The 21,249-nt window shown below is 44.6% G+C and overlaps 1 protein-coding gene across 1 annotated transcript; it reads left to right on the top strand.

Annotated features, from left to right (window-relative positions):
* The first annotated feature begins 3,584 nt into the window (after positions 1–3,584).
* LOC133904800 (protein RETICULATA-RELATED 1, chloroplastic-like) lies at positions 3,585–11,856 on the top strand. Its single transcript, XM_062346354.1, has 8 exons — positions 3,585–4,076; positions 7,627–7,788; positions 7,886–7,978; positions 8,064–8,179; positions 8,867–8,965; positions 9,042–9,347; positions 9,444–9,608; positions 11,238–11,856. Exons 1-8 carry the CDS (start codon positions 3,690–3,692, stop codon positions 11,500–11,502), a joined length of 1,593 nt encoding a protein of 530 aa, XP_062202338.1. The 5' UTR covers positions 3,585–3,689; the 3' UTR covers positions 11,503–11,856.
* The last annotated feature ends 9,393 nt before the right edge of the window (positions 11,857–21,249 follow it).

Genomic DNA, 21,249 nt, shown 5'->3' with positions numbered 1-21,249 from the left:
ATCCTTGCTCGCGGTGTTCATCCACCGACAAAGGTTTCCCTCCTTTTCAAGGATGAGAAAGTCCACTTGCTTCTCGAGACTCTTCTCTTTGCTCTCTATTGTCTCTATTAGTTGTTTCATTTAGTTATGATATTCTTATTTAGACCTTTTAGCAAGTTTTCACACCCACTATCACTATCGCTATCGTTATCTAGGAGCTTGGGTTGTGATTGTACCTTGCGCTCCGTTGCCATAAGGCAAATGGGTGTGTCATCGTCGTTGTCGCTCATGTCACTAAAAAGTGACCTTGTCAGTGGAGTGGAGCGGATGGCGATGGTGGCGACCCCTTCATCATTAGAGTCGGAGTCGGAGTCGTTGGAGTTCCACTTGTCGCCAATGTGAGCTTGACCTAAATAGATCTTCTTATAGGTCTTGCGCTTGTCCTTCTTGTAAGGCTTGCTCTTCCTCTCTTCCTTGTCCTTATTTTTCTTCTTGTTAGGACACCCGGCTATGAAATGCCAACTTCGCCACACTCATAGCAAGCTCTCTTGGATTGTCTTCTTTTGGACTTGTCTTTCTTGAACTTGCTATAACCGTCATTCTTCAAAAATTTCTTGAACTTTTTCACAAAGAGGGCAATTTCTTCATCATCAAAGCTCTTTTCTTCACTTGAGCTTGATTCTTCATCTTGCTTGATCTTGCTTACCTTCAATGCCACTTCTTTGGTCTTGGAGCTTGAACTTTCCTTGATAAGGTTCTTTACTTCCATAGCTTCCTCCTCCATGAGTTAGGATCCTTCCTAGCACATCACTTGACGTGAGTTTCTTGCAGTCCTTTCTCTCACGGATGAATGTCACCAAGGTGGGATTCCTTGGTGCAAAAGCTCTCAACAATCTTCTCACCACCTTGTGGTCATCTAGCTCATTACTTTCAAGCCCTCGAATCTTGTTCATGAGAACCATCATGCAATCATACATCTCTTGAGGGGTTTCATCGTATTCCATCACAAATCTTCCAAACTTTCCCTCTAAGAGCTCTATTTTTTATTCTCTCGTACTTGTGGTTCCTTCATGTGCCACTTTGAGTGTGTCTCATATCTCCTTGGCCTATTCAAGCTCATCCACTTTATTGAATCCCTCAGGGCTCAAAGCACCAAGCAACACACTTGCGACTTATGCATTGCGGTAGAGGTTTTGCTCTTGTTCGAGAGTGAGCTCTATGTCCTCATCGAGCAGCTCAAAATCGTCACCCGACTTCAAAGGATCCTCCTTAGGACTCCTCGGGCTTTTATCCTCGGACATTGACATCTTCAATTTCTTCAAGCGGTAAAGCCTTCTAGGAGATTAGGCTCTGATATCAATTGAAGGATCGAGATGTTGCCTAGAGGGAGGTAAATAGGTGTTCTTAAAAAAAATAAAACTTCACAGTGGATGAAACAAAATCCAGAACCTCTGGGTTCAATCCGGAACTTTCGGCCTTATTCGGAAGTTTCAGGCTCAACCCGGATATTCCGGTCGCAGAGCTCTAAACTGGGATTAAACTACACTTATGCAAATCTACTTGAATCCAAGTGTTACCATAGATCACCAATGATGTTTCCAAGCCTTTTCACAAAGCACCTGCAATCATAAACTCGCCAACAAGTAGATCGGGGAAAATTGCCCAAAAGTCAACACACATAAGAGCGAACACAAGAATAACACAAGTAAGAAGGAGACAATTGATTTGTTTCCCGAAGTTCAGATCCAAGATTTTTACGTCTCTATTGAGGAGCTTACAAAGAACCGAGTCTCTTTCAACCATTTCGCTCATCGAGCGAGCACGAAGATCGAGCTCGGAGCTTACTCAATGTCCTCGTCCCGTGCAGAGTCAAGGAGGGCATTCAAAAACTTTCTTGCGGCACACCCAAAGCTTAGGTGTTTATAAGCAACACCTAGCCATCTAGGAGGGTGGACCTCTAAGAGTAACAAATGTGGAATCGATCAGCTTGACGATGAACCAAGTGCTCAAAGGTCAGAGATGAAACTCACTAGCTCTCACACTTGCAATCCCTCACTGATCGATTAGCATAAACCCTCTCTTTTTGTGCCAAGAGCACCACCGAATTTTTTCAGAGAAACCACAAGCTCCACTTATATTACAGGTAATTTCACTGCACCAAAAAAATCAAGCTGCTCTCAGAAATCAGTTGGTTAGTACTAAAAGAAAAGCAAAGTAACAACTTTAAGCAAGAAATAATAAACCATTCAAACAGGCACTGATAGGTATTTCTTGAACTGATCTTCTTGGATAAGCAGGCAAGCAATTGGTGAGAAATTTGCACACACCACAAGTAGCCCCATCTTTCCTGTACCAAGAGAAGCTTGTATGCTTGACAACCGGGCCTCCTCTTGAGCCATAACAGCTGAAATGGCCAGGGAAAGAAGCAGCAGGACCAATAAGCCAATTAATTTGGAGGAAATGAAGAAGGAAGGGAGAGAGAATAGGGAGCTCATTCGGCCATGGGGATGACGCCTACTGAGGTCGGGGGAGTGCGGAAGTAGGTGCGAATGGTGCCATCGGAGAGCTTGATGGTGATGTGGTCGCGATCGAGTCCATACCGCGGGAAACACACCTTCAGTCCAGTTCACCATCAGTACCGCGGGAAACAAACCTTCAATTCAATTCACCACCGGGCTCTATGCTCCAACACGACCCCAACCTAAGCAACAAAACTTAGCCACAGAATCAGCAAATAACGAAAAAAATCAAGAGAATACAAACCTCCGACCCGACCAAGAGAGAAGACAGGATCAAACCAACACGATGCATTTGAACTCACCTAACTGCAGAAGCAACATGTATTCCTCACCCCATGCCTCGAGCCCCCATAACAAATCAAAACACTAATGGAGAGGAAAACAAAAACCAATGAGGGATGAATGGGACAATCAACAATTCAAATAGATCAAGCAACAAAACATCTGATATACTAAATCCAACCTCCGAATAGTAGGTGAGGTTGTAGGTGAGGTCCAGCATCTGGAGTGCGACGCAGGCGAGCGCCACGAGGATCTCCCCGAGAGGCAGTTGCCGAAGAGGTCGAGCACAATGAGGCGGCACAGCGACCAGATTGCGGGTGGGAGTGGGCACGAGAGAGCATGAAAGGGGAGCGCGAGCACTTGGAGGCCCCGCAGCACCGCGACGGTCGGGGACATTTCGCCCAGGCGTGGAGGAGATATTCAGCGCCACCATCTCGTCGCCCACGCCGCACGACACGCCCGGCTAGCCGCAGTGGTCCGCAGAGTCCGGGGTCCAGTGACCGCCCCACTCCTCCTCCATCAGTGTGCGTTCTGGTCCCTAAGCACGTTGTGCTCTGCATTGGTGACAATGTTGCTGCGTGATGATGGAAGGAGGAAGAAGGCGTTTATAGTAAGCAATTAAAGGGTGATTGATATTATTTTAGAAATAAAACAGTACCCAACTTACAAGCGAACCGTTATATTAAGTCAAATGAATGATAAGATCTTTCGAATTAGTCATAACTGATAAATTATATAAAAAAATGGGTATAGATTTAACTGAAATTCGGGCTGTTCTCCTTAGCCCAAGTCAAATTTGATAAAAGCATCCTCCCAAACCAGCAGTAGCCCCTGCTTTCGATAGAGCCCCTGACGGCACGGCGGCTGGGGCCACCACCAACCCTCCTCTCGCCTCCGCCTCCGCCTCCCATGCCGTCCCTCGCCGCCTTCCACCCTACCCTCCCCCACGCCCACCTGCACCGCCACCCCGCTGGCCCCAACCCCACCACAGGCCTCCTCCGCCTTCTCCCCTCCCGCCGCCGCCCCGTCCGCCGCGCGGCGGGGGCCCGCCTCGCCGTCTCTGCCTCAACCTCTCCCGCGCCGTCACCCTCGGCCGACCGGTCGGAGGCCGCGTCGTCCCTGGAGCGATGCATCTCCGCGACGGTCACGGGGGCGGGGGTGGGGGCCGGGGCGGCCCCGGCCTGCGCCCCTCCGGCGATGAAAGGGGGACGGAAGCAGTACGGCGCGTTCGGGGCCGTCACACTCGAGAAGGCCAAGCTCGACCTCTCGCAGCGCCGCAAGAAGATCTTGCCCGAGGTAGGTGGATAAATTCTAATCGTCTTTGTTGGTAGTCGTTATTGTACGGCGAGAAGGGGGGGATTTTGGATATAGGGTTTTGGGGTATTCGGAGATAAGGCTGTATGTTTGAAGCCCTTTGAGATTGAATAAAATGACATCGATGATGGCATCAACATGGAATTCACTTTAAACCAGATGATCAGTGCCAAAATATTGGATAGGCATGCTGGTGCAGAGAACCCTGTGTTTTCGTGTTGGGTTATGGGAGATTACTGGTGATGGTAGAATAATTCTATGGAAACCATGCAAAGACATGGTGTGATTTAGTGATCAGTTGATGAACCCCTGTGCTTTCATTGTGTAACCATGCTCTAATTTTGCGTTCCTACTTGGCATGGATGTTGTCCCCGTATTTTCCTGATTGCATGATCCAGATGAAAATGTGTTGTTGTGCATTTCACCATGCAAGGGTGTGTAACGCCTCAAACCGAGGACAAGAGAGCTCTCTCACGAGTAGGTAATGGGGGTTCTATAAGGATCGTTTTTAGAACGTCAGTGCCTGCGCCATTTATTGCTGTTTGATTTTCCAATAATTTGCAGTTTTATTTTCCAATAATTTGTTTCTGTAGTACTGAATATTTAACAAGCTTCATGAGCCCAATCTTTACAACATTTCGGTATATGGTTTTATCTTTCCTTTTGTGTTCTATTTTGAATAGACATCAGTAGTTGCTCCATTATATTACCAAATTATATCTCAATCAATTGTTCCTATATCACTGGAATTTCTGAACTCACTGCAACTTACACAATTCAGATTAAACATTGATTTGAGATGTTTTAGAGCTCCCAAAAATTACTATTGTTGTATTCAGACTGTTGCTATATTTCAATAATGGCCCTTTAAGGCAGTACGTAAGGTAAGTACGTAACCACTTGAGTGTGTAATATGATTTACAATTTCATTTGAAGTTATCATTTTGCAAATTAACTCGACAAAGTATGTGATGCATTAAAACCCCTTGTTCCCTTGGGAATCCTCAAGATTGATTTATTCTTATTACATTGATGATCTATGGTATCCTTGAAGTTCAACAACAACAACAACAAAATACTTTTTTGTTGGTAGTGGAAAAGTGGTTCTGTGAGTTGACACTTTTACCTGTGAGATCAATTAGTTTGGTACAGAAGCACTCGTTCAGAGTTTAAGAAAGAATTTTAAAGTTGGTATCATAGCTAGACTGAATAATGGTCATATTTAGCTGAGGTAGCCATGATCATGCATCTTGTGTGGTTACATGGGAACACATGTACTGATCATCTAATTTTGATTTTCAGGTAGATTGAGCTGGTCTTAAATTAAATTAGGACTGGACATAAATTACATTGAGCACACATGATTGGATATATGATTGGATTGACTTTGTTAGTATATGAGTAGGTTGTATAGGTAGTATCCATCAACTATTTGATATGATAATGAACAACAGGAATATAATAATATGTGAGAATACTGGCAACTCTTCTCAGCTTCTTTTTTCGTCATGAACTTATGATTAAATTATTTACTAGTATAATGCCCGTGCGTTGCAATAGATTCTAAATTTAGCATCCCGATGCTTGCTTTAAGAAATCATCTAGAAAAATGGGTATCCAATTTTTTCTCATCTCTTGCATGCATAATATAGTACAGTGCCCGTGTGTTGCATCGGATTATAAATCTAGCATCCCGATGCGTGCTTTAAGAAATCATCTAGAAAAAAGGGTGTCCAATTTTTCTCATCTACTGCATGCATAATATAGTACACTGCCTTAGCTTTGATTTCTCAGGAACTGGATTTGGAATATTAATCTTTCTTCAAGTTTGCTTCGTGATCAGCTTGTAAACTTACGTATTAAACTTCAGTTTCGACGGTGAAAATGGCATGGTTGGCGGGGGTATGCAGGTCGATCACTCCGTAGTCCAATCGGTTGTCTTGCCCCACATGAACAAGCTGCTCCCCCCTCTATGTATGTGTCCAGTAAGGCTTGTCAAGAATTCATCATGCACATGGAGTTGGATAAGTTGGCAAGGATAGCACATGGATTGGAACAAGAACTTACAGCCTTGGCTCATGCAACATCTTGCACCATTGATGTTGATGGGGAGTTTCGGGACAGCCCTGCTGATGCAGTGGAGCTTCTACACTTGGATCTTCACGAGCTGTTCACCTCCCATGAGCAGGCGTGATCGGCGGCGCAAGAACATTAGTACAAACTAAGAGGGTCAAATCGTCGAACACTGGGTGGTCTTGCAGACGGGCACCCGAGAAAGAGCCACGATGCCAGCGACGTCCACCATCGACTCCTGGCTCGGCCCCGCTGTGAACAACACAATCTCGATGTCCCCGCCGTCGCCACCGGCCATGATGCACTGCACTGTGGCCGATCCCTGCCGTAGCACGAGGAACACCACGCACCCCTTGGCACGCACCTCTTGTGCCACACCGTGGACGCGCATGACGCTGCCCGGCGCGGCCAGCTCGAGCATTGTGATGTCCGCCTAGGCGTAGCTGGTGCACCGCAGGGCCCCCACGGAGGAGACATCGCCGTAGCCCCCCCCCTGGGTGCTCCTTGCCAAAAGCCATGGGCCCTAGCGACGACAGCGGACGGTGGTGCGGACCAAGGTTTGTGAATGAAAGCTTGGGCTCTGAGATTGCGATCGCAGTACCTTGGTTGATTGTATTGCTTGGTATACAAGAGGGTGCGACGGCGTGGCCAGCGGGCGGAAGTGGCGAGGGCGTTGCCGGATGCGTCTCAGCTGGCGGGTGCTGGGCTCGGTTGGGGCAAGAGTGGGTAAATGATGGCGGATGTGGCAACGGCGAGCGGTGGGGGTGTGGCGTGCAGTTGGGGGGGGGGGGGGGGCGTTGGCAACTTTTGGTTTTCAATGGTTTTTTCGTTTTTTATTAGGCAGCGTGAGAGGGGAGGGGGTGACGTAGGAACCAACTCGTATTTTATATGATTGAATCATTTATTGTAGCAGATATGATATAGTAAAAGATTTAAGAATTTCATTATCATTGTAGAGACTAAAGTGTCAATTATTCTTGTCTTCTTTATTTCAATAATATTGTATTGGGATTTTACTAGATCCAATACAGATGAATTTGGTTGGATTTGACTACATACTATGTGCAATTCCAAATGTTATAAAATTTCCTTTCATTGGTATCCAGTGAAACACAGTCAATATTTTACTATGCAGGCATGTTCCGGAACTATTAGAGCAAAAGAAGTTTAGGACCTTATGATAAAACAGCAAGTACTAATGTTTTTTGTATATTGTAATGAAAATGCATGATGGTTGCTTACGGGTTGTGACAATAACTTAAGATCTGTAGTTAGGGATCTAACGTCCCTTATCTCCAACGATTTCTTGTGTTATCTTACATTGCTAGTACTGTTGGTGCAAAGTAACAACACATGTGATTTTTCGTTACATGCAATAAATTTTCTTATAGGGTTGTACGCTTTGTAAAATTTCATAATTGCATGTACATGGATCACATATGTCTTTTCCAAATTGCAGCTGGCAACAGGTGGTGGCGGTGGGGACATTGGAAAAAGGATTGGTCATGGTGGGGGTGACGGTGGAGATGATGACGGCGATGATGATGATTACTTTGATGATTTTGATGATGGAGAGGAAGAGGAAGGTGGACTTTTCAGGAGGCGAATTGTTGTACAGGAGGTGAAATTCCTAACATTTTGAATTCAGATGAAGCAGCATCTGAGTCCTAACAATGATTGGGACTGGTGGCTGATTAGTGCTTCTTTTGTGAAAGCAGCTTTTTAATAGAGAGTTTGTAGAAGCTGTGCTGCAAGAATGGTGCAAAACGATGAGTAATTTGCCTGCTGGTCTTCGCCAAGCTTATGAGATGGTAAATATTGTCCTTTTTTTCATGTCATACTTTGGTATGATAGTTGCATAAGATAATATGGACTTTACATGATATATCGATCTAGGGTTTGGTAAGTTCTGCTCAGATGGTGCGGTACTTGTCAATATTTGCAAGGCCTACAAATACCAGGTCCTTTTCAAGAGCTCTTCCAGGATGGCTTTCCAGTGGTCTTGTTGGAAGGTAACATCCGAATCTTGTGCGCACTGACCCCCTATTTGGATGAGGGGGATTACTCCTGAAATCTTAAGGATTTTGTTCAAAGTTGTAACTAAATATGAGGATTCGGATACAAATCCTCAAATCCAAACAGGTCCTTAATTTGTTCATCTAATTGAGTAAGCTTTTGCATATATAAATCTGTGCAATAATGAAGTTTCATAATCGGCATATAGGTCTTTGCCAGGGAGAACTTGTGTTAGAATAGGCATGGTGCACACATTTTGTTGATGGATAGTTCAATAAGCAGTCTGTGCTGCAAAAAATATGTGAATAAAATAGCTTTCCTGATTGTCCCTTTTGTTTTTTTATTATATTCCTCCTACTTGTTTTTTGTTATGACATTCCCAACTGCACTTATCTTTCTGTTAAAAATGAATCAAGTTATGAACTTTATTTTTGTTGATAATTTTAGATCAAATTTCATAATCGTAGTTGCAGAAAGCCCCATTTCTTTTGGCTAGTGGCACTTAAACCCAGTTTTTGTGTTGATATTTTGGCTAGTTGCAAGAAAAGAAACTTCAATTTTTATAAAAACTGAAGTTTGCTTTCTTTCAAACAATGCTGCTTACTTAAATGGCTTACTTATTAATTTGGATATTCTGCTCTGAGTTGATTTTATTAACATCGGCTTCAATTTTCATGTGGCAGAACACTTGCAGACCCATCATTCCCACATAAGATGGCTTTTGAGTTCATGGCCACCTTTTTCTCATCTGTTTGGTGGGAGATGAATATTCGCAAGGAGAGGTATGTTGCTCATTATCCAGTATTCAACAATATCACTTTACTATATCTAAACAATCTCACACCTTTGAGAAATCAGGTTTCAGGAAGAATGGGATTTGGTGGTTGTTAATGCTTTGACTGCATCTTGTTGCAACTTGATGGTCCTTGGGCTTTTGTCACCATGCCGTTCATATGGGAGTACATCTCGATTTGACTTTCAAAATGCAATTGAGAAACTTCCAAACAACATATTTGAGAAGAGCTATCCTTTGAGAGAGTTTGATCTGCGAAAACGAATCAATGCGTTCTTTTACAAGGCTGCTGAGCTTAGCTTGGTTGGGGTTGTTGCTGGCTCTGTTCAAGGTGGTCTGTCAAATGTCTTGTCTGCAAGAAAAGAAATGAGGTGGGTTTTATCAGAGTATTCATTTATAGTCATAAAAAGCATCATTTTAAGGTTTCTCTGATGCATTATTTTCTTTTTTGCTACCCTTCTATTTAGGTTATCGGTGAGCATTCCTTCTGTCCGCACCAATACTCTTGGTTATGGAGCTTTCCTAGGACTCTATGCAAACCTGCGGTACCAATTGTTGTGTGGACTAGACCAATACATGGTCAAGCGCTTTGATGTTCTGGGTGTGGCGATCTTCTTCAGCACAGCTGCAAGGTAAATCTCTATTTACGTTTTGTCGTAACACATTAGTTTTTTGCGGAAAAAGTAATAGAATATGACTTGGTGTGGTTCATTATACATAAAGAGAATATCTGATTGCTGAGATTAAGCAATTGATGATACAAATATTTTGGGATCTTATAACTCTTTCCAGTTTGTCTTTACATGGTCAATGACAGAATATAGATTCGAATTGCTGTTTTCTTTATTCTCTGTTTGGCTTTGAGCTGTGAAAGTGGATAGCTTACAAGCATTTGGTATTAAAGATAATATAGTCAAACATTGAAAACTGAGAACCATTAAGTTCTGATTTAACATAGTATCCTAGTTTCATTTGGAAACATGGGAAGATTTTCTAATATGGATTTCCTGGAATTGGAAAGCTTAAACTGTTGACATAACATGGTATCCTAGATGCAAACTCTCTGGACAACCGTCAAAACTAACCACCTTTCCGGTACCTGCCGGTGGTCCTGTAGTGGTTTCTTGCAGTTATTGGTGAGAAACTGGACACATTAGCCTTGCTGTTTTTTCAAAAATTGAATTTGATTCAAGGTTTGCAAATAGGAATTGATTTATTAAAGTTGAGGGCAGGTGGTTATTGGCTACCCTCAGATCTTAAATACCTAAAAAACACTTAGATTCGGCACATTTAGTTGAAATAGTAGAGGTATATAAAACCGTGTGCATGCTTTCAAACATCCTTTGACTAGAGGACACCTTTCTGTCGCACCTTTTAGAAAACTGTATATATGTTTTCACGAAAGGGCATCCTTTAATTGATAACTCCTTTTGATGGTACTCTTTAGAAACTATAAATAGTTTAGAGGTGTTGACAGGCAAGTAGACATAATTCATCTAAACTGGCAGCAAAGCGCAGACCATATGCTAGTAGATCCTAAACTGGCTCTATCTGTTTGTTCTTACTGATAGATTTCTTAATTGTGCTGTGCTAGATCTTCTGTACCTATTGTTTCTCAGGTTCATTATATTGGTCCTTCAACACTTGCACATTGCCAAATGTGCCCAGGAGTTTTATGGCTTACATTCTTATTATGAGGAGCTTTTGTTGAATGCATTCTTTAGGATTTTTTATGGCTTACATTCTTTAGGAACTTCTGTTGAATACATTCTTTAGACGTTTACTAGCTAGCTGTTGTTAATATTGCATATTGTGCTTTGAACTAAAAGAAGACATTGGTTGTGGAGATGGCAGATTTGATTGATTGTCTATAAATGAGAAAAACCACAATATGCCACGAATGAACACATGATTCAGAACACGCCATTGTGAGGGCTGCCACATGGTCCTGGGCCCACATGTCAGTGAAACATCAATGGCATGTGGTGACCATACAAAATTAAGTGGCATATAAGGAGTCATCTGGCAGTGCTTTGAATGTCCATCTGTTCACAAAGAGTCGGATAAGCAAAAGTTTTCTGCATTTCAATACTGTAGGTCAGTGCTTTGATCATATTTTCAACCTAAAGCCTGATCTGCATTGCTTTCCTTGGCAGCTCTATTAACCCACCCTATTTTTATTGCACTGCATTCTAGAGCTGCTCCATATTGTATTTTATGGTTGCTTGTTCTATCATTAAACGCGGTGATATGTATTCCAGGCTGATGAATATTCAGATTGGTGAGGCATCAAGGCGCACATGGCTTGGGGAGGAAGCTGATCCGCAGTTCTCAGATCGACTGCTGAGAGCATATAAGTGGCCTGTCGAGGTTAATGTGGACCAACAAGAGTCAAGGTGGTTTATATCCAAGGATGCAATCGTATCTGGCCTTGGTCTTCTTGGCATCAAGCAGGGTGGACCTGAGGCAGCATTGTCCAAGCCCCGTCGAAAGAGAGTCATCCGTAAAAAAGTTGCCTCAGGTTGAATCTTGTGGATTTCGTAGCAATACTGGAACAATTTTGCTTCAGTTCCACTATGCCACAGGAGGTTCCACTCTAAGTATGGTAAATGAGAAAAGCTGTCATTGGCAACCAGCGGGCTACAGCGCAGGCATCGAAGGGTTGTAACTGTAAGCGGGTTGGTTCGAAGTTTTAGGCCCATTACCATTTTTTATGTTTTCATTGTTTTCGGAAAGAATCCATATCTGTTTACGGAAAGAATTCATATATCAATTTCTTGTATGAGCCAAATAGACACGTATAGTAGTAGTCTTGGAGATTGTTGGAGATACTATCGGTAACTTGAGAAAGGGGTATTGAATTTTTTATTTAAGATCAAATAGTTGTCTGGCACTCTGGCCCGTGCTTGTAGCGTTATTTTCAGGATTAGCTAGCAGTACCGGGCCCGCTATGCCCCGGGATTTTTCCCTGGGATTTTGCGTTGGCTTTGCTTCAATTATGTACATATCAAAGTATTGTTAGATTATTTACAGTTGCCAAAGGGTGTCAAGTAAAGTCTCATTCGGTGAAAAGGGCATGTTTTTGGAATAAACAATACGGCTGAATAAACTTCTGTCTGTCATTGGAACATGTCTAATGAAGACATGCAGTTTTAAAGGTCACATGGAAAAGTGAGGATGCTGCATTAAGAATACAGTTTTAGTGAAAGGACATAATTGGACTTAGTTGAATCGTCATAGGATCTAAGCGTTGTCTCACGCCTCGTAGGGTGCAACTGTAGCTTGAAAGGAAGGCTATTTTTTATGCAAATTGTAATACTATTTGAATAGCTATACTTGTGGAGAAAGTTTGGGACTTCAACATTATGATGGACTTGCTATTTGCAAAAGATGGGCTGAAAATCGCGGGTAGCCACTGGTTGTCGTGTCCAACAGGGACTCCGTTGTAATATACATCGTTGAGATCAACAAAGTTAAGATACTGTATGCTACAATTTTAGACTACTTTTACATTCTGTTCTTAAATCTCTACTGTTACTCGGCAGTGCGACTACCAATTGACAATAGTGTCTTGTTTTACCTTTTCATAACCTTTGTAAGTTGAGAGTCAGGTTGCGAGCATGTGAGCTAGATGATAATACTAGATAACATGGGAGCATAATCCAAAATACGGAGTACACTTATTTGCTATCCAGGTAGGATGATTGCTGGCAATAATCCTGCCCCTGGTAGTGTTCCTTGATATGGCACTGGTCCGTCAGGTAGGTGTCGTAGACCCTGGTTACTTCTCCAAGGATGGCATTCCGCAGCCTCGTCCGGAGACAAGGGTTAGGGGTTTTCCGCAACTTGTGAGCGTCTCAGATTCTTGGAAACTCTGACTTGAATCTTGCTAGCTAAGGCTGTTTGGAAAATCTGAATCTGATGGTGTAACACAGTTTCCCAAGAGACGTTTACATAACTTCCTCGATAGCTATCAATTTTGCTCATTTCATCGGATAGATGCCATACTAGAAAGTCATCAAACCAATCGAAAAACAGTCGCATTATGAAATCGGAATTGTTGGCCAGGAATAAGTACCTGAGGCTTGGATCGGAAAATGACTCTCAAGCTGGCATTGTAACTGACGGATCATGTCCTTTATCAGCTCATGAGTCCAACAGAATCTATCAGAGAAGAGCGTGTCGGAGCTCAGATAAGAATCTCTGCAGGATAAATCATTTGTAATGGGATTCAGAACGCTCTCGTATTGCCAGAACAATTTCAGGTATTCCGCAATCAACCGAGCAATCTTGTGAACTTCCTCATTCTGCGGAATGGTTTCCCACGAATCCATATGGCTTCTCGCATTTTGTTTATATAATACGTTCCTTGAGAAAACGCCGTCCATCTCCTGGACGAGGCTCTTCATCTCCTTGAGGAAAAGCAAGCGAGACTCCTCTTGCAGAGGCCCCCAGAGCTTTTCCAGCGTTGGCCGCGGCAGCGGCCGCGTGTGCTTGGCAGAGGCGAGGGCGTCTGCAAAAGCAGGCAAGCATCTTGGAGACGCTCGCAAATCGTGCGAGATAGGCCATCAGGCTTGGACGCTGCTGCTCCTTACAGTGCTGCTGTGTCCGCATCATCAGAGCGAGAGCGAGCGTCCATCATTCCCACATAAGATGGCTTTTGAGTTCACGCAACCTTTTTCTCATCTGTTTCTTGGGAGATGAATATCCGCAAGGAGAGGTATGTTTGTACATTATCTAGTATTCAATAATTTCACTTCACTACTTCATCTAAACCGTCTCACACATTTGAGATATAAGGTTTTAAAAACAATGGGATTTGGTGGTTGTTAGTGGTTTGATTGCATCGTGTTGCAACTTGATATTGATGGTTCTTGGGCCTTTCAGTCTTTGGCACCATGCCGTTCACATGGGATGGGAGTACATCTCGATTTGACTTCCAAAATGCAATCGAGAAACTTACAACCAACATATTTGAGAAGAGCTATCCTTTGAAAGAGTTTTATCTGCAAAAACGAATCAGTGCGTTACTGACTTGTTGTTACGTTGCTGAGCTTAGCTCAGTTGTGGTCGTTGCTGGATCTGTTCAAGGTGGTCTGTCAAATGTCTTGTCTGCAAGAAAAAAAGGAGATGGGTTTTATCAGAGTATGTATTCATTTATAGTCATAAAGCATCGTTTTAAGGTTTCTCTTATGCATTCTTTTCTTTTCTTGCTCCCCTTCCATCTAGGTTATCAACTACTATTCCTTCTTGTTGAGGGAATGGTACCACACTAGTCTCCCCGCTCGACTTTGGTCAGCTTCGGCCAATATCATATAAGAATTGGTAGTGATAGCAAAATAGCGGGGTTGTCTTGAAAGTTGTCTTGCAAAGACGAAGCCGAAGGGAAGCCAACGCCAAGTAAGAGAACCGAAGGTCCTGAAAGGCGAGATTTGTTAGAGGCATCGAGGAGGCTTGAAGAGCTACTTGTTGAGGGGTGAACATCTCGAAGGTCCTCGCGTCTCGGTCGAAGATGTAAACAAGGAGCGAAGGACCACCTGAGGCAGGACGAAGGATCCAAAGGGTGCGAGGCTGAATGGAAGCCCGAAGGTAGCCAACCGCGCCGTTGAAGGCTTGGCTGACACGTGTACCAACAAACATGTGTCACATCCCAGAATGACATAACATTGTAATAGTGTAGTTGCTTATTACCCCTAGAATTTTCTGAGAACATTCCAGATAATAGGGGCACTACTAGTCCACTTTGGTGTGGTTGAGGTATGACTATAAATACCATAAAATACTAGTCCATTTTGGTGTGATTGTCCATAGTGTTGTTACTGTTCACTGTGTTGTGATTGTGATCCCAACATTTGGCACCCACTATGGGGATCGATCCCATGACACGTAGGGGATCAAGCATGCCTCTGAAAACTAGGAAAGGAAAGGTGAAGGAAGCGAAAGAAGTCGAAGACCCCACAGTCCCCTGAGAAGTAGAAGTTGCATCAGCATTTTCATCAGTCAAGAGTCCAAAAGCGAAGCATATTCGACATCGATGAAGGCCAGGATAGAAGCTAACAAAGGGATAGTGGTTTAGCAAGGGGTTGCAAGCGTGGGACCGGACGCACCAGGCTACTCTACTACGTAGTGCACGACGAAGATGCCAATCATACTACCAAGTTATGCCCTCATGTCATAGCTTTGAAGGAAGGGATGAACATGTAGGCTTCAAGATCATCTGCCTCCAGCCCACCCCATGAACCTCGAGCGGTGTACCACATGGAGCCTCAAAACAATCAGGCCTTCGGACCTTCGTCGATGGCCCCACCCCGGGCATATCATCCTCACCCCTCAGCATGGACTAGAGCCTATCAGCCACAGTATCCTCCCCTAGAGGAATTGCCACCCGCACCACCCCGAATGGCCATCGAAGCTCCTTCGGAAGGAACAAGATCGGTACAAAGCATTGAGGGAGCTTGGAACATGGTATTGGCCATCTCTGGCAGATCCAACCATGATTTCGAGTCTAAGAGGCAGAGAAGAGACTATGTGTGAAGGGTTAATCATGTGGGAACCAACCCCCTTTTCATCAGGTCTCGATGGTCCCACGTCCCAATCACCTTTTCTCAGGAAGATATGCGAGCCATGGACTACCCACACACTAATGTCTTTGTCATTACTGCGAACGTGTCTGGATTTGAAGTGCACGGAGTGCTAATGGATGGAGGGAGCTCTATAGATCTACTGTTTGCCGAAGCATTTGATCGAATGGGGATAGCCAGGAGCCGCTTGCAACCCGCAGGGACTTAGCTTCTGGGCTTCGGGGGCAAGCCGATTGAGGCCCTTAGACGAATTTCGCTCCCAGTTACCTTTGGTAGTGGGGAAAAAGTGTGAACGGAGGAGATACTATTCGAAATGTTGGATGTTCTATACCAGTACAACGCCATATTCCAAAGGGGACCTTGGCTGGTTTCGATGCAGTCATCCATCACAGCTATCTGTGCATGAAGATGCCTAGTTCGGAAGGAGTTATCACCATTTGGGGGGGGGGGGGGCTAAGTTGTGGCTTGAAGGATCAGACATGGCCAAATTCCAAGGTAGCGAAAGGTGCACATGTTGTCTGAAGTGGAAGGAAAAGAACAAGGGTTCCAGGCACTGAAAGCCAAACTGGAGGGTAACACCAAGCAAATTTTGCTGTGCCCCAAAAATAAGAGAGATGTGTGTGCATTAGTGCGGAGTTGGCACCGAAACAAGAGGCTAGCCTACTGGCCACCCTTCGCACCAACGAAGATATCTTTGCTACGTTGTCACAAGATTTACTAGGAATCAGTTGGGGATTGATAAATCATTGCCTTAATGTGGCATCGGGAGCGAAGCCCAAGAAGCAGAAGCTTTAAAAAAATGTCCCTCGAATGTCAAGAAGCCACCAAGGTCAAAGTCAAGAAGCTTCTCAAGGTTAGAGTGATATGCAAAGTCATACATCTAGAATGATCGGCGGACCCTGTGCTGGTGAAGAATAGCAATGGAAGGTGGTGCATTTGTGTGGATTTCTCTGACCTCAACAAAGCATGCCCTAAGGACGACTTCCCTCTTGCCCGAATAGATCAGTTAGTCGATGCAACCGTGGGATCTGAGATGATGAGCTTCCTCGATGTGTACTACGGGTACCATCAAGTCTGGATAGACGAAGAAGATGAAGCAAAAGCGAGCTTTATCACACCTCCATAACTTATTGTTGTGTGCGAATGCTGTTCGGCCTTTGAAATGCCAGGGTGACCTTCACATGATTGGTCAACAAAGTTCTCAGGCTATAGTTGGATCGCAATAGCTTACGTTGATGATATCATTATTCGTAGCTGGTGTGAAAGAGACCACCTGGTGGATTTGGAGGAGACATTGAAAAATCTCTGGGCGCTAGGTCTACAATTGAACCAAGAGAAGTGTGTTTGCATCTGTTCGGGCCGGTTATTGGGATTTTTGGTATCCCGAAGGGGAATCAAAAGTTAACTCAGGGAAAAAATACGAGCTACCATGGACACAACACCTCCATAGTAAATCAGGGAAACACAACGTTTGGTTAGAAAAATGACCTCGTTGAATCGCTTCATCGCTTGATCAGCAGAGAAGAGTTTACCTTTCCTCCATGTCCTTCAAGGCTCAGACCCATTCAGATGGACCAAGGAGCAGCAAGTGGCCTTCAAAAGCTTCAAAGAATATTTGGTCACACTCACCACCTTAGCCAGCCCAAAACCCGATGCTAGCTTATTATTGTATGTAGCAGCCTAACTTTTGGCAGCAAGTGCGGTCTTGGTGCTAAATAGAAGGGAGTCTTTGATAGCTTATGGTCTACTATGTTTCAGAGGCCTTGAGTGGCATGAAAGAGCAATATTCTAAACCTGAGAAGATGACATATGGTGTAGTTATGGCATCGCAGAAGTTGAAACATTACTTCACTGCTCATCTAATCACGATCTTGACCCCGTACCCTATGAAGGATATCTTTGCAAATCATGAAGCTACTTGGTGTATAGGGAAGTGGTCTGCCAAAATTTCTCTGCTGTGCATCACCTTTGTCATGCGTACGACCATCAAATCCCAAGTCCCCGTGGACTTTGTTGCCGATTGGACGCCGAGCGCTGGAGCACCACCTGAGCTGAAGCCTAACCTAATATGGACCAGATACATTGATGGAGCTTGGGGGCTTTTGGGTGCGGGTGCAATGGCCGTTGCGTATCGCCCGGAGGGTCAAAGTAATGTTATGCAACTAGGCTTCACTTTCACATGACAAACAACATAGCAGAGTATGAAGTGGTGTTGTGGGGTTTTCGAAAGGCGAAGGCCCTAGGGGCTAGACGTGCTTTAGTAAAAATAGATTCACAGTTTGTTGCAGGTTAACTTGACAAGTCCTTCCAGACCAAAGATCTGAGCTCGCCAAATATTTTCAATGGGTGGTGCGGATGCAAAAGCACTTCTTAGGCTTCATGCTGAGAGCTATTTTGAGGGATGAAAATCAAGAAGCAGATGCCTTAGTGAAGGCTATGGTCAAAGGCGCCTCTCTACCCCCTAGGCATTTTTTGAAATTCTCAAAGCTCTGACGATAGGGCAAGATGAATCTTCGACAAATGTTGTGGTGATAACAGAGGCAAATTAGCGTACCCCATTAGTGGCCTACCTACAAGAGAAAACACTCTCCAAAAATGAAACCAATGCTAGGAGAATGTCATGCAGGGTGAGAAGTTATAGGGTTATCGATGGCGAACTGTACAGGGGGTGCGCACCGGTATTACGATGCGTATTGTAGGCCGAAGGCTAGGAGCTGCTTCGGGAAATACATCAAGGATTTTGTGGATCTCACATAGCCCCTAGGGCCCTTGTATCAAAGGAGTTTTAGCAGGGCTTCTATTCACCCACAACAGCTTCAGACGTGGAGGCCAGGGTTCAAACATGCCTCGGGTGCCAGTGGATGGGGAGACAATCTTACGTCTGCCAACACCTTCTACAACCAATCCCTCTGGTGTGGCCCTTGGCACGATGGGGAATTGACATCGTTGACCCATTCCCTCAGGCATCAGGGGACCTCCGATATGCAGTAGTAGCAATAGACTATTTCTCAAAGTAGATTGAAGCTGTACCCTCGCTCGTATCCCAACAAAGAATATCCATCGCTTATTTTGGTAGTCAGTAGTATGTTAGTTCGGAGTGCCATGCGGAGTAACCTTGGACAATGGAACACAATTCGATTCCTCCTTGTTCAGAGGTTTCTATGAAGACATGGGAGTGAAGTTATGCTTCGCGTCGATGGGCCACCTGTAGTCCAACGGAGTGGTCGAGAGGGTCAACGGAAGTATTTCTGTTGCTTTGGCCAAATGATTCGTTGGGCTGCCGAAGGGCAAATGGGTGGAGTAGTTGCTGAAGGTCATGTGGTCTCTTTGCAAAACAGTCACCCATCCAATGGGGTTCACTTTTTTCATCTGTTGTTTAGAGATGAAGTCGTAACTTTGGAAGAAGCAAAGGCTCAGTCTTTGTGAGTTTTATCCACTACCTCTAGTGACGAATCTCTATCGAAGGACCTCATAGAGGAGTCTCATCTGCTAGTGGTGGCAATCCTTGCAAAGTACCAACAAAAAACCAGGTGATGTGCAGACAAGAAGATTGGAGGCAAGACATATCACCCTAGAGATCTAGTCCTTTGTCGGAGACTAAACCATGAGACAGTTGGGAAACTTCAATCCAAGTGGGACGGTCCCTTCACTATGACAGACTCCCAAAGGCCAGGGTCATACTGCTTGGCTACGCTGGAGGGCAAGGCACTCTTGCACACATGGAACGTGGATTCGCTCTGTAGGTTTTGGGTCTGATGTCGACCTTCATCCAACCAAACAAGCCACTTGAATAGTTAGGATGTTTATTTCTTTCTCCTAAAATGTAAAATTAGTTTTCTTCGGAGCTGTAGTCTTTTCCTTGCAGGGCAAATCCTACTTCGGGAAGCAAGGTTTTTAATGAGGCAGTCTCCTTGTGTAATCCCTTGATGAATGAAGAAAATACAATCCCCATACTTCACATTACGTAGCTCCCGAAGGGTCGCAGTCTAAGGACTCCCCTGTGGCTGAGGTCTAAGGACTCACGATTTTGAAGTCTGGGTTAGTCTAAGGGCCTCGATGTCCAAAGCCTAAGGACTTGCATACAACGATGAAGGGTCACAAGTATAAGGACTATCCTGTGGTAAGGTCTAAGGACTCACCATTTCGAAGACCGGGTGAGCCTAAGGGCCCCGAAGGCTGATGTCCGAGGACTCACCTATGATGATAAAAGGTTTGTAGTCTAAGGACTCCCCTGTGGTTGAGGTTTAAGGACTTACCATTTCGAGGACCAGGTGAGCCTAAGGGCCCTGAAGGCCAAAGCCTAAGGGCTCACCTACGACGACAAATGGTCACCAGTCTAAGGATTCACTCATGGATGAGGTTTAAGGATTAGTCATTTCAAAGATTAGGTGAGCCTAAGGGCTTGCCTATGATGATGAAGGGTCATTGTCTAATGACTCCCCCATGACCAAAGCCTACGGACTCGTTGCTCCTATCGTGGGACTAACGATTCCTGAGATGGAATGCTTATGAACCCAGTTTTTGTTATGAACGTATAATTCGATGAATCAAAAAGATAACCAATCACATGAACTTTATTAAATAACCAAGAGTTAGAAATTACAAATTACAACGAGGATGGAGATTTCTCTGTGGAACCCAAAGGGTCTTGTGCAAGATCCTCCCTATACCTATGGTTTCACGCTAACTAAAAAACAAAGCTACACCTAGCGTCAAACGATGCCTCAACATCGACACCTTTGTCAGAATGGTCTTCAGAGCTCGGTGATTCTGAAGACGAGGATAATATGAAGGCACCAGAGGTGAAGGACTCTGGTTTTTTGGCTGGCTCATCCTTGGGAGTTAGGACCTTTTTTGTGATCAGGCATCACGTGACTCTTTGTTCCCTCCAAGCCACGAGCACTGAGCTGTCGAAGCTCTCTCAGAATTATTTGGTGTCAATATTCACAGCGGCCTAGTGGGCCCTGCTCTCCATCAAAAGTATTCTTCGAAATCTCTGTCAGGTTGTGGAAGTAGAAAAATCTTCACTAGGTCACACCAAGCATGTACATGCTGTTGATATAATCGCCAACGATAGCGCATCCAGCGAAGACCTCTTCGGCCCGGGCCCGAAGATAAAATCTTCTCTCTCCCGGAGGTGGGATGAGGACCCCGCCTTGCTACACATTTGGAATGCTGAAACATGAGGAAATTGCTTAAATGACAAGGCAATGTGCGAACAAAGCTTTTTCATTGATACATAATTTTTTACATAGTCGAAGGTCTTTACAAAATAATGAAGCTACATTTTGAGCCTATGATCTAACCTATGACCTATTCAAGCATGGCCTAGCCAGGGCCCAAGGGGTTCACACCTAGGCTTCGCCAGCACCGTCTCCTTCCAATCCTCCGTTGCCCCTGCGTGATCCCCCTCGGGCTGCTGACCCCGAACCATCACAGCCGATGTGATCCCTCCGCGTAGTGGAGACTGCATTTTAGCGGCCACGAGTGAACCAGTACTTCTTAAAGAAGGCCTAGCCCACCTTCACACCGCGGTCAATGATCTTCGATGTGAGCTCTGGCGGGAACTCGTAGCTAGGGTGGCAAGTGCCTCGAAGTGAGAGCACCTGATGGTTAGAGCGCGAAGGGTGGCCTTCACAATGCCCCTCACACAGAAATCCCCGAAGGCCAACGTCCTGGCCTTGAGAGCCTG

Source organism: Phragmites australis, chromosome 22 (genome assembly GCF_958298935.1).
Source record: "Phragmites australis chromosome 22, lpPhrAust1.1, whole genome shotgun sequence".
Lineage (NCBI taxonomy): Eukaryota > Viridiplantae > Streptophyta > Magnoliopsida > Poales > Poaceae > Phragmites > Phragmites australis.
Note: the sequence above shows the minus strand (reverse complement) of the source record. Positions and strands in the feature narration are given on the sequence as shown.